The 13,892-nt window shown below is 37.8% G+C and overlaps 1 protein-coding gene across 2 annotated transcripts in view; it reads right to left on the bottom strand.

The window, feature by feature from the left end:
- Positions 1 to 876: 876 nt before the first annotated feature.
- Positions 877 to 13,892, bottom strand: part of Znf280d (zinc finger protein 280D) — an 81,943-nt gene continuing 68,927 nt past the window's right edge. For both annotated transcript variants that reach the window (XM_038321742.2, XM_038321743.2), the window contains exons 21-22: positions 5,415 to 5,470; positions 877 to 2,755 (exon numbers count right to left, since the gene is read on the bottom strand). In XM_038321742.2, the coding sequence (XP_038177670.1) occupies positions 2,155 to 2,755; positions 5,415 to 5,470 (657 nt within the window). In that variant the 3' untranslated portion in view covers positions 877 to 2,154. The remainder of the gene's footprint in view (positions 2,756 to 5,414; positions 5,471 to 13,892) is intronic.

Below are 13,892 nucleotides of genomic sequence, written 5' to 3'. Positions count from 1 at the left end.
TTGCAAAAAAGTTATACTGGCTCACAAACAGGCTCAGTATTTACATACTCTCCACTGCAGTTTCCATGCTGTAAGTCACATAGACTCAATCTTTACTGTGCTTCTTGATTGCTCACCACTACTCAAAGGTTTGTTTTGTGTATCTGAATTGTTAGTTCCTGACTGGGAAGGGGGGAGGTTACAGAAGGATGAACGGTACTTTATTACCAAGTACAAGGCTTTCTGTCATTACCTTCCCTCCCTGGCTGTTTTACTTTCTCCACAAAGAACAGCTCAGCACCAGTCCCTTCTCATCCACGGCAAGCACAAACAGTTCACTCACCAGTGACTTTGAATACTACCCACTCTGTATATGAGACAGAAGTGCAAACTCTACAAGGCTTAAGGGGTTGGGTAATTTGGAGCTTTACTTTGATTCTAAGGGTTTTGTACACCAGAGTTTTATAGCATAGGGAAACAGGTTTGACAACATACTTAGTGCTACTGAGAAAGTGGTCCTCATATAGACAAAACTTCCTTCTATGTCCTGGCTTTTCTATAGGTTTATATTATTTCAAAGCAATTCCCTAAAGATTTGTTCAACTTGTCTGAGAAGCAAGAAAGATGAAAATATTCTCTTCAAATATTCAAGAAAACAATTCTATTATTTTTTTTTCTATTTAACTTCTTTTAAGTTGATGAGACGACAGTGTATAACAATACAGTTTCTCATGATGTGAAGGAATGGCTCTAATGATTAGCAGTGCATCCCTTGTGTTTTAAGTTCTCGCTGTGTGTCAGGACAGCACGCAGAATGGAGCCTGCTGTACAAAGGATTACTGCATGTGACACGCATAACAGCACCAAACACAGGCTGAGCAAGCAAGCATCTGAAAATAAAATTATCCAAAGACAGGTTTTTATTGTAAATACTTATTCAAAAAACTACTATATACAACAGAATTCTAGCAGGCGTTGAAAACATTAAACATTCAGTGAAACAGTTTAAGAATTCAAAGCACATTTTAAGAAGTAAAAATGCAGCATTTAAAATAAAAATTTATTAGTATGTCAAAGCAAATTATTGTTTGCTATATTCATTTCTATATCTTAAAAATAAATTTAGTAGCTGACGTAGGGATAAATTAGGCTAATTTCCGAATCCAATTTTTTTTTTTTTTAAATCTGCTTTAGGATCGCATTTGAATTTCTACTTTTAGAATTAAGGAGTGCATGCCAAGGCATGTTTTCAGTTCAATGCTTTCTCCTATAACATACCATACTTTGGTTTGGCTTCCAGGCCATTTTATGTGTCTACTGCCAAAAATCATTGAAACAATATTAAAAGCATAGTAGCTACAAGAGTTTCAATAACAGATTTCTACTTTATACAACTAGCCCATGGGGGCAAGGTGGGGTTCTGCAGAGCTTATACACTGACTAAAAGCACAAATATAAACTTTATTTTTGTAAGTTCACTTTCACTGAAAGTTTTATAAAGGTAAGCTGACAGCCTGGCAGGCTAATACTTGTATGGAGGTGCAGTTTCTAAAATTCTGTTTGCATGCTTCTGACAGACTGGAATGTTATATTAAATCCAAACTTAAGTTTATATTCATCCAAATTCTCAACAGATCAATTTAGCACTCTAGGCATGCTTCATTACCAGGACTGCATTAAAAAATAAAGCCTTAAAAGAAAAAAAAAAAATAAAGTTTTTTTTCATTAACAGTAACAATTGATAGGTGGTTTAAAGGTATTCCCAAAAAAATGCATGGTTTCAAATCTCTTCCTTTAAGTTTATTAAAAGGAATATACAGGTGATAAGAATTTTAAGTTCAGGACTAATGAAAGTTTGAAAAGTCTGATTAACATAACTAATATATTTATAATAATTTCATATTGGAGAACAAGATTTCTTACAAAGTGCTAAGAGACCTTTGGATGGCAAACTTAGTTTTCACTAAACTTAGTTTTCTGCTCAGGTTTTTAAAAAGTTGGAAATTCATACTAACCATGCTATTACTGGCAAACTGACTGAACAAGATAAAACATACAGGTGAGGTGTATGAAGGCCCTCCCTCAGCTCTCACTGCCGACCTCTGCACTGCGCTACTGTGCTCACCGGACAGCACTGCTCTAAGTGCTTTCTGCTGGGAACCAAACTTGGAATGACTACATTGCTTCAGCTTCTTTCTTTCCATCTGCCAGGTCTACTGCTGTCTCTGCTCTACTTCCTCCAGGACTGCCACCTGTTTGATCAGACATCGCGTCACTGATGTTGGCTGAAGAACCATCCCCCTTATGAAGAATCTCTGTGGCTTCATACTCAAGTACCTCTGATGGCGTTAAAGGTTCCAAACGAACACTGCCTTGCTCACTAGCATCAGAACTCACAGTTTCAGGTTCATCTCTTTGCCGTAGAAACTGATCAATGCCAACATCCCCTGACATTAACTGCAAATCCTGTGCAGACTCTGAAGAAAACTCAGCTGCAGGGGAGTCATGCTCTTCACTCTGATCACACGAATCTGTGTTTTCTGAACTCTGGTGTGCCTTTGGCTCCATGTCCTCACAGGTGTTCTGTGTCTGTTCTTCCTTTTCTGTATTATCTGTTCCAGCATCTGAATCGTGACTGAAGATATTCTTTGAACTGCTTTCCTGTTCTGTATCTGAAACTGTTTCATTTCCTGTACAGTCTACTATTGCTGCAGCTTCACATACACTTGCATCACGCCCAATGTCTTCTTCTGATGAAGGAGCTTTATCCTGCTTACTGAAAAACAAAGCTGCTTATTATCCATTCAATAAAGCAATATAACTCAAAGCTATCAAAACCTAAGCAATCTCTAAGAAGTGAAACAACTTAAAGAGACTGCCTGCCCAAACAGATAGCCCTGGTTGTTCTCTCACAGCTCGGGAGGGAGAGGTTTGCTAGCAAAACTGTAAGAAATGCTGAAGGCACAAATCAAAAGGAACTTGGAACCTGAGTGTCTGCAGCTGCCTTTGTCATAGCTGTGACTGTTGCTGTCTGGTCAAAGCTCTGCCTGTGTCCAGGTCAAATTTAAATGTCCCTAATAGTAAGTAAAAGTATCTAACATAATGAATCTATGGAAAAGTTAATTTCTTTTGTTTTATATATTCTTTGCTTTCCTATATAAAATCAAGTGTCTTTCCTATATAAAAATCAAATCATCACTCACAAACATTTTCCTAATTTTCAATAACCTCATATACTTGAAAACATGCAAATACATACATGCATAAATACATGTCTATCTACATACATATTTAGGTATGTTTTCTCTGAGCTTGGTGTGTAAACTGGAATAATTCAATGAATCATAAAATAGTAGTTACAGCTGTGTGATAAGGATGATTGTTATGGAATATTATTTGAAGATGTACTACATTTGTTTATGCTTTGGAACATTTGTTTAAAGATGCAAAGATATGTTGTATTCTTTTATGTTGGATTTGTTTAACTCTGTGAAGTGGTGTTACTGTGCCTGCCTAAAACACCTGAATTGTCTAATAAAGAGCTGAACGGCCAACAGAGAGTCAGGAGAAAGGGTAATTGGGGCTGGCAGGCAGAGAGAATAGAGGAGGAGGAAAAATCTGGGAAGAAAGACCAAGAAGCAAAAGAAAGAGAAGGAGAAGAGGACATCGGGGGCCAGTCACCCAGCTACACAGCAAGAAGTTAAGAAAGGTATACAGAAATAGAAAAAGATAAAAGCCCAGAGGCAAAGGTAAATGGAAAAATTTAAGAAAAGCTGGCCAGAAACAAGCCAAGCTGAGGCCGGCATTCAAAAGTAAAACTAAGACTCTGTATGTGATTTGAGAGCAGAGTGGCAGGCCCTCAAAGAGCAAAGAGTAAAAAACAACCAATAGCAGATGATCACTGTAATAAAAGTGAGTCAGCACACATTCCTGTTTACAGTAATTAAACTATCTGGAATTGAGACTCTTTCTCAATGTGCTGAGTGTCTAACCCACTGAGGATCTCAGGTGTCATCTATTATGAAACCACTGAGCATAAAAGCTAGTTTCTTTTTTTTTTAATATTTATTTATTTATTATGTGTACAATATTCTGTCTACATGTATGCCTGCAGGCCAGAAGAGGGCACCAGACCTCATTACAGATGGCTGTGAGCCACCATGTGGTTGCTGGGAATTGAACTCAGAACCTTTGGAAGAGCAGGCAATGCTCTTAACCACTGAGCCATCTCTCCAGCCCAAAAGCTAGTTTCTTTACAATTTACTTTGTTCTATTGATCTGCATTTAGACTGATCTCGGGGGGGCAATTCTCTTAGTTTACAAACAACACCCCACTGAGATTTTCAACTAAATATTGATTAAATGAAAACAATTCATTTGGAAAATGGTCGACCATGAAAACTAGCTTAGTAAACATTTGCTGTTCTCCATGAAGTTCTCATTTGTGTTGCTACTGTGAAGGATTTTTTTCTGTCCACATAGCATGCAATTATATGCTATTAGTTTCAGGAAGATTCTGACCTTTACATCCAACCATCTCAATTAAAACCCAATTAACTGCTCTGAGCTCATTTTCTTATATTCACTAGTCATAGATAAAACCCACCCTTTTCCTCTTTTCATATCTGTAAAACTAATTTTTTGTTCAGATTATATGGGACAGACTATAATTCACAGAAAGTCTGAGGAATGTATACATGATGCATTTATTTCACTAACTGCTTAGATGACATTTTGTTTAACTTGTTTGCTCAGAACTTTAGAACAAAGGGGTAAGTAAGGAGGTTAGATCATTTTACTAGTGAAAGTGCAAACACCTTAACAAGGCTTTTACTCGACATTTTACTTTTTTGGGAGGGAGAATGATTATTCATGACAGATTAACAAGTAGTCTACTGCCAGGCGGTGGTGGCGCACACCTTTAATCCCAGCACTTGGGAGGCAGAGGCAGGCGGATCTCTGTGAGTTCGAGGCCAGCCTGGTCTACAGAGCTAGTTCCAGGACAGGCTCTAAAGCTGCAGAGAAACCCTGTCTCAAAAAACCAAAACCAAAACAAAACAAAACAAAAAAAAACAAGTAGCCTACTATAAAATATAAAGATAGAAATGAAAAAACTACATAATCTAACTGTCTAACTCATAATCTGTAGTATCTTGTAACTGTTTTAATGTAACAGGCAATCATTTAACAGATATATCTAAAGGTTAACATTTTACTTACAATAAATACTTTAAGAAATTTAATTAAAACATTACAGATATTTTAAAGATTTAAAGATTTTTAAATGTCTTGCTAAGTTTGAAATTTCAATTAAAAGTCATTACAAAAGCTGTATCATATACAAAAATTCAAATAACTCTTTGCCAGATGTCAGTGAAAGTATTAATTTATTTCAGTAAACTTGATCAAGAGACTCATTTGTCCCTTATTCTTACCCTTCAGAATGTGATGTTCCTGTTTCTCCTTCAGCTGTATTATGTCTTGCTGTTTCCTGAAACAATAACACTTTTACATTCATGGCTAAACTTAAGTAGTATCATAATACTAAACATCCTGGATAGCAGGAACTTATATGTACAAGCTAATAAACTAAAGGAACAGAAAATGACCTTTCTGATCTTAAGTGTAGACTATAGTATTTTTAGAATAGATAATAAGCAATTTTTTTCAAATTCATTAACAATCTCAATATACCAAAAAGTTTTGAGCAAAGTCAAGAAGCAGAATACAATTTTATTAAGAGCTATTTATTTACCAGTTAAATGTACTGGTGTACATTTTTAATCCCAGCATGGGGGAGGCAGAGGCAGGAGGATCTCTGTCAGATCAGACTGACAGAGATCACCTGGTCTACAGAGTGAGGTTGAAGTCACTAAAGACTACATAGTGAGATGGTGCCTATTTTCCTCACCAGGTTTTTTAAATGTGGACCATAGTTACTTGGGCAGAAAACTAGTTGAAACCTGAATATAAATAACAAGCCCCAGAATCTCATATAAAATGCAAATATTTGGAAAAAATACATTTGACATTTTTATTTCATATTTAAGAATTATAAACATTTTGATAATTCTACTGTCAAGTCAAAATTGAAGAAATATTTTGCTTATTTCAAATGCTGAGGCCTTCCTAAAAAACCTCGGTATACTGGAAGCCGCTCGGCATTCCCTAACAACCACCACTTCCCAAGCACATATGCTGTGTGGAGTGTATTAAGCACTTCAATTTCATTTAGCCCATAGTTGAGATCACAAATGATATCTGTACAAATGAGAAGTAACTGGAGGAAGCAGAACATCCAAGCAATACAGCAAGGTGCTGACGAAAGTCTAGGTCTTGGTCTTGCTCTAAACCCACTGCAGATTGACTGTAACATGAGTAGCAGCCTAACTAGTCACACACAATTAAGTTATTCTTCCCTAATTCTGCTAAATAGAGCCAAGAAATAATAGATCTGCACTCATAAAAAACAAACAAACATGTATTTCAAAACTGTTTTTAGAAGACAGAAAGTGGCTCAAGTAGTGGAAAAGACTTAAGGTGGTAGAGGTGACAAGGAGATGTCTGAAGCGGGGCAGTGCAAGGAGTAAGTCACTTTGGACAAAACCTAGTCTAATGCTGAGCACAGCAGAGAAAACTGAAGCTCGGAGTCCAACTGCTCTTTCTCCAGTGCACACAAAGGTAGTGAGTGATTCCTTCCATCCCTTCCCACAGAGACCCAGTCAGCTCTCTGAACCACTAGGAGTACCAGGAGCAGTAAAGGCCAACATGAGGGACTGAGAAAAACAAACAAAAATACAAACAAAAACCAGAAAGATCTGGATTTCTCTTTGTAGAAAATGAGTCCCAAAGAAACATTTCCCATAACACTGTGGAAAAATCTCTTTATAGAATCCCCCAGCTCCAGCACAGCACACCTGACTCACGTCAACAAAGTCTAAATAATACCCATGCATAGTGGAGATTTTCTGCACACAAACTGACATTAAAATTTACATCAGCGGGTCTAAAAGTGTGATTCACAGATACCCAGGGACTCCATATGACTTTTTAGGAAACAAGTTATAACTCTTAGTATAATATAAGAGGAGTGGGGAATAAAAATGCTGGCACCGTAACACAAACCAAGACAAAAGCACAGAACTGTACCAGAAGTCACTGTATTCTCCATTACTGCACACACATAAGCAGAACTTACTATTATTATAATACTATTATTATTACAGTGCTGAGGGGCAACCCATGGCATTGTAGGTTATAGGGTGGTGCTCTACTGAGCTATAGCCAACAGCCTCAGGTTTCAATCTCAATGTTCTGTGTATGTGTTTAAAGCACCAGGGTCCATGACTGACTTGTGGATTTAATATAGAATTTCCCCCATAGAAAATCACTTTTGCTTTTTGTTTGTTGGTTTTCTTGAGACAAGGTTTCCCTGTGTAACAGTTCTGACTGTCCTGGCATTTGTTTTGTAGACCAGGCTGGCCTTGAATTCACTGAGATTTGCCTGCCTCTGTCTCCCAAATGCTGGGATTAACGGCATGCGCCACCACCCAGATATCACTTTTGTTTTGAATGAAAGCCAAACTATGCATATTTTGATTTTGGTATTCAGTAGATATTTTTATAGTAAAGTTTGAGTTTGTCATATGAAGGGAAAAAATCATGTATTTATTGCTAGTCATAAAAAAACAAGCAAAAACCTCCTACTTCTGGAAAACTGTGGATCACAAATAAACTTTGTGCTGGTATTAATGAACGAGACTGACATACAATGGAGCACGTCAACATTCTGTAGGTCTAAGTCAGAGAACAAAAAATTTCCAGTCAGCAGTACAAAATTTACCCATAGATAAAAGATCTATTCAAAATATAATAGGGGATATCTGAACTAAAAATGGCAGTGTTCTTAGAAGCAACCTACATGTGACTTTCTTCTTTTAATTATAAGATAATTTTATAAACTCTGTTGGTTATGATGGCTTGGACATGATTTTGACTCCATAAATGACAAGTAGATTTTATTCTAGAGAGGACGCAAAACATTAGGAATTAAAGATGGATAGCTGTAGAGCTGGTGACACAAAGGCTACATAAATGACAGCAGCCAACATGCCCCAGTGCTAGCACATCCCTCAGGGAAGAGAGCAGAAGCTATATCCTCAAAGCCAGGCAGGCAGGCAGGCAGGCAGGCATCTTGTTAAAGATAGGTTAGCCTAGTCACAGGGTAAACCCACAATTCTCACAGACATTAGTGGAATACAAACTCGAGCAGTAAATGGAGAAAAAAAATCCATTCACTAAACCCCATACTGCATCACAATAGAATAATCTTGAGAGGGAACCTACTTTTGGGGCCTGAACTAGTCTGAGGACCTAAAACAATGGACAATCAATAACAAGTTAGGGCGAGTGGAGACACTACCACAGACAAGAGGATGGACGGTGGACATGTTAAGCAGTTTAGGCAGCAGGTAGCTCATGTTAAGAAGGGCCAAAGGTCAGAGACCACGCCCCCCCCCCAATATCACAAGTTTGGGAACCTGCAATTACTGGGGAGGTGATAGTCCTCCACCTGTGGCTGGCAGACTGCTCAGACTCTAGACATGCCTCCTTGCTATATGATCTAGAAAGAATGAGAAACTTGAAGTTTCCTTTCCCATTCCCAGGGTGGTCCACTGCAGGCTCTTAAACTGTTGGATTCCCTCAGATCTCTTCGGCACAGGTCAGTTTGATTGTTTCCTCTACTTTTCGATGCCCTTGAGAGGACTCCTTTGACATGGATGCTCCTCACCCAAGGGTGCACAGAGCTGGAAATCTCTGGAGAAAGTAAGAACCTGCCTAGCCTTTAGTCCACAAAGCCAAGACAGTGAGAACAGTGGTGATGGAGGATTCTCATTGGTTAATAAAGAAACTGCCTTAGCATGATAGGGCAGGATTTAGATAGGTGGAGTAGACAGAACAGGATGCTGGGAAGAAGGGAAGTTAGTAAAATGCCATGCCTCTCCTCTCTGAGACAGACACCATGGAGCCAGCCGCCAGGTCAGACATGCTGAATCTTTCCTGGTAAGCCACCACCTCGTGGTGCTACCAGATTACTAAATATGGGTTAAAGCAAGATGTGAGAGTTAGCCAGTAAGAGGCTGAAACTAATGGGCCAGGCAGTGTTTAAAAGAATACAATTTGTGTGTTGTTATTTTGGGGCATAAGCTAGCCAGGTGGCTGGGAGCTGGGCGGCAGGAACACAGCCTGCTGCTCCTCACTACACAGTAGTTCCTCATGAACAAAGAAAGGAAGCTTCCGAGGAGAATGATGCACTGCGCAACACTGGGCTCAGGACAGAGCAGTGGAAAAGAGAAGGGACTCCCAGTCCATACCACAGCTACCAGTCTGCAGGGTCAGAGGATCCAGAAGAAAGGCTCTAAAATTCTTCATTCTTTAAAAAACTTGTATTTATTGCACTCTATTGCTCTATTTTTCATTCTTTTCTCATAGCCACTTAATTGTATTCATAGCTTTATTTTTTCCTGTGTAATCAGATTCTCTTATTTTGTGCTCTTTTTGCTTTTATTTACATCATTCCATCATTTGGTATAGGAGTTCCTTCTGTTTATGTGTTGCTTTCATTGGTTAATCAATACTAAATTGCTTGGGCAGAACTTAGGCAGGCGGAGAAGACAGAACTGAATTCTGGGAGGAAGTAAGCTGAGATTGAGAGCTGCCATGGATATGCCAGGCCAGACATGCTAAATCTTTCTGGGTAAGCCACGACCTCGTGGTAAACACAGATTATTAGAAATGAGTTAAATCAAGATGTGAGAATTAGCCAATAAGAGGCTAGAGATAATGGGCCAAGCTGTGTTTAAATTAATACAGTTTCTGTGTGATTATTTTGGGTGTAAACTAGCTGGGAGGCTGGGACGAAAAGCAGGCCCTCCCTCCATCAACAATCATTTTTTTCTTTAACTTAAGCCTACCGCTTAAGTAAAAGGTAAATTTTATTTACACTATTACATGTCCACTTTTTAAAAATTAACCCTTTACTTGCCTGAGTCTTTTACTTCATTTGTTTATTCTTATTAACAGACTATAATTTCTAACTTCAAGACCTACTCAATACTTACCCATGTGTATGTGCATGCATGTGTATACCATGATGCAATACTCAATATTTATCCACATGATGCATGCATGTGTGTATCATGATGCATGTGTTGAAGTCAAGAGGACAATCTGCAGGAGTCTGACCAAGGACAAAACTCACTTGTTATTTGTGCTTGGTGGGCAAGCACCTTTACCTCCTAAGCCACCTTGCTGGCCTGTGCCATTTTATTTTCTATTTAGTTAACTGGTGGCATAGTATTTGGCTTTAATTAATCTAAATTATATTTTCAGGAGGCCTGGTTTTGTTTGCTGTTTGTTTTCTTGGAGTTGTACTACATACTGAGCCTTCAAAGAGAAGACACCCATCCCAATGGCTACACAAGCCACAACTGAGAAACACAAGAAACATTAAAGAGCAAGGGAACATTAGAAATGCAAAACATAATAAAATAAGAAACACAATGCAACTTATCACAAATAGACTAGATCCAACAGAGGAAAGAATAGAAGGGATGAAAAACAAGACTTAGTAAATATTACAGTCAGTTATCATTAAGAAAGAAAATGAACAAACAAAAAAAAAATAAAAAGCTTTATCACAATTTTCAGTAACTCCGGGACATGAACAAAAGACCAAACCTAAGAATCCATAGGTTAGAAGTAACTGAGATATAAACAAAAGACACAGAAAACTAGTCAATGAATTTATAGCAGAAAAAGCCACAACTGGAACATTCCCGTGTAAGACAAGTTTAGAATTCCAACAGACAAGACCAGAAAAAAAAACAAACAACTTTGTCACATTATAGTTGAAATGCCTTCACTACAGAACACATAAATAACATTAAATAACTACTAAGAGAAAAATCAACTAACAAGGTTAAACACACAAGAATCTCTCAGTAGAAATTCTGAAAGCTAGGAAAGCATGACACATTATGCTAAACCCTGAGAAAAAATGACTGCTAGCAAAGATTACCATGCTTAACAAAGTTACTGCATAAAATTAATAGGGGTAACAAGACCCTCCAAGAAATTCACATGCTCAGCAGTCAAGAGAGCTTGCTGTTCTAGCAGGACTGGGGTTCTGATTGCGGCACCCACAATGAGTGACTCTTAAATGCCTCTAAGTAGCTCCACGGATTCTGAATCTGCCTTCTGGCCTCTGTGGGTACCCACGCATGTGAGTACACACAGACACAAACACACATAAATAAAATAAAACATGACAAAACATTCAATATTCATATATAATTTAAGAATATTTAAGAAATATTATTTGTATATTTCAAAAGTGACTTCCCTGACACCAAAAGCAAGGAAATCAAATAAAATTTTAAAGTTGATGATTTATTCAAATTAAATATGAATGCTAGCAGGATTGGATTGATGGAGTTTCTTCATATTTACACCTTCACATGTTTGGAAAGCAAAGGAACAAAGCCTGTTGCCCTTGAAGGACAGGGACTAACTACAGCTATGGAAAAGAAGAAAAGAAATCCCAATCCTCAAGGCCTCAAGACCCAGAGTTAATTTAAGAACTCAAGCCAAAATCCTTACCATCCATCACCAAGCTAACGAAAGTGGTAGGTACTGCTATAAACAAGTAATAGAATATAGAAAGACACTCCAGGAGGCTCAGCTCACAGAAGCAAAGAGCTGAGTACGTGAGCAAAGAAAGTCTACAGCAGTATAACCCTTACCCTCAATGTATGGACTTACTAATAAATTGAATCTAATATGGCGTTGCAGTAATCATAGCAATGAAAAAACTCAAAAGGTCAATCCCTGACTAGATGGACACAAGTCTCACACGAAAGGCATAAAACAGGAAAAGAAAGATATGTAATACACAGACTGTTTTCTTTAGTCCTAAACTTGTCTTTTAACCAAATATGTTATCAGAAAACAAGGGAAAGGTGCACAATCCAGATACAGGAATTACCAGAAGGACGAATTTCACTTTTGTGCATGAGAACGTTCATGGATGAAGGTATATATGTATGAGCAAACATGTGGAGGCTAGAGTCAATATCAAGTGTTTTCTTCAAATGTTCTCTATTTTTTGAGACAGAGTCTCTCTTTGTGACCTGGGGCTTACTGATGAGGCTCAAAGCAAGTCCCAGGAATTTATCTGTCCCTGCCTACCTTGAGCTGAGATTAGAAGTATGCAATACCATGACTGGCTCTTTATGAGGCTGCTGGGATTAAACTCTTAATTCTCATGCAAACCTGACAAACACTACACTACCAGGCGAGCTATCTTCCCAGTACTTCAGACAGAAAATATATTCATTCAAGATTTATTTATCTTTTATGTGCATGAATGTTTTGCCTACATGTATGCATATATACCACATGCATGCTTAGTATCCAGAGATGTCAGAAAAGAGGGTTGGATACCCTGGAACTAGAGTTATAGATGGTTGTGAACTGCCAGGTGGGTACTGGGCAACAAACGCAGATCTTCTGCAAGAGCAGTAAGTGTTTTCAAGCGCTAAGTCATCTCTCCATTCGTTACCACCTCCTTGAAAACTTTTAAAACTTTTTAAAACTTTTAAAAATGTGTATAGGTATTTTACCTGATTGTATGTCTGTGTACTATGTGCATGCCTGGTACCCATAAAGGCCAGAAGAGAACATCAGATTCCCTAAAACTAGAGTCACAGATGATTGCAAGACACCGTGTGGCTGCTGGGAAGTGAATGTAGGTCCTCTCCAAGAATAGCAAGTGCTCTTAACAAGAGCTGAGTCATCTTTCCAGCCAAGGAAAGTTTAAAATACTACAATTAATAGGCTAAATGCTTAGCTAAGAAGGCCACAGTATGCATGAGCAGAATGTAAATTTCAGTAGAGAATCATAAATGACAATGAGAAAATACTCAAGTCAAACATTGCAAGTTTTTACAGATAATGGCACAAGTGAAAATTCAGTTGCGATTGTGGGCGGTCAGGACACAGACAATATCCAAACTGAAGAACAAAGAAAATTAAAAAGAATGGATTGAGTAATAGAAACCAGAACAAGACTTTTAAGAATAGGGGCTAACATCAAATGGCTTTAATAAATAAAGCTGGAAGCCAGCATGTAAGGACAGTTGAAAAAAATATCAGTTAACATAAATGCCAAAAATAATTGAAGATATGAATCAGCCCATAAATAAGCAAATACATCGAACAGACTCAGGCACCTGAAATTCTAACGGTATAAATAAAGATAAAATTATGAGGGAAACAAAAGAAAAATGCCAAGTTACATATGCAGAAATAATCAGGCATCTTGTCAAGAACCAGGAAGTAAGAAATTCTTTAAACAACTGAAGAAAATGACGAAACATTCCATTCAGAAATCTATACCCAAGCCGGGTGGTGGTGGCACACACCTTTAATCCCAGCACTCTGGGAGGCAGGGGTAGACGTATCTCTGGAGTTCGAGGCCAGGCTGGTCTACAAAAGCTAGTTCCAGGACAGTCTCGAAAGCTACAGAGAAATGTTCGTGAAAAACGGAACAAAACAAAACAAACAAAACAAAAAGGAAATCTATACCCAACAAAAGTATCTTCCAAAATGAAAACTTTTTTATTAGCAAAAAGCTATTTAACGAGATATATGAAAGGAAGAAAGGTCTTCAAGTAAAAAAGAGGGGAGAAAAGGTTTACAAAGAAATGAAAAGCATTAGAAATGGTAAAATAAATAACAAATTATTTTTAAATTTTTAATAACTAAAAGATTAGCCACGTCAAGTGCAAAATTTCATCCTTTGCATTTATAGTGGGTAAAATATAAATATGGCAATACAAGGTTAAATTTTA

This window comes from Arvicola amphibius, chromosome 3, assembly GCF_903992535.2.
Source record: "Arvicola amphibius chromosome 3, mArvAmp1.2, whole genome shotgun sequence".
NCBI classification, from domain to species: domain Eukaryota; kingdom Metazoa; phylum Chordata; class Mammalia; order Rodentia; family Cricetidae; genus Arvicola; species Arvicola amphibius.
The sequence above is the reverse complement of the archived record's forward strand: the minus strand, read 5'-3'. Positions and strand labels throughout refer to the sequence as shown.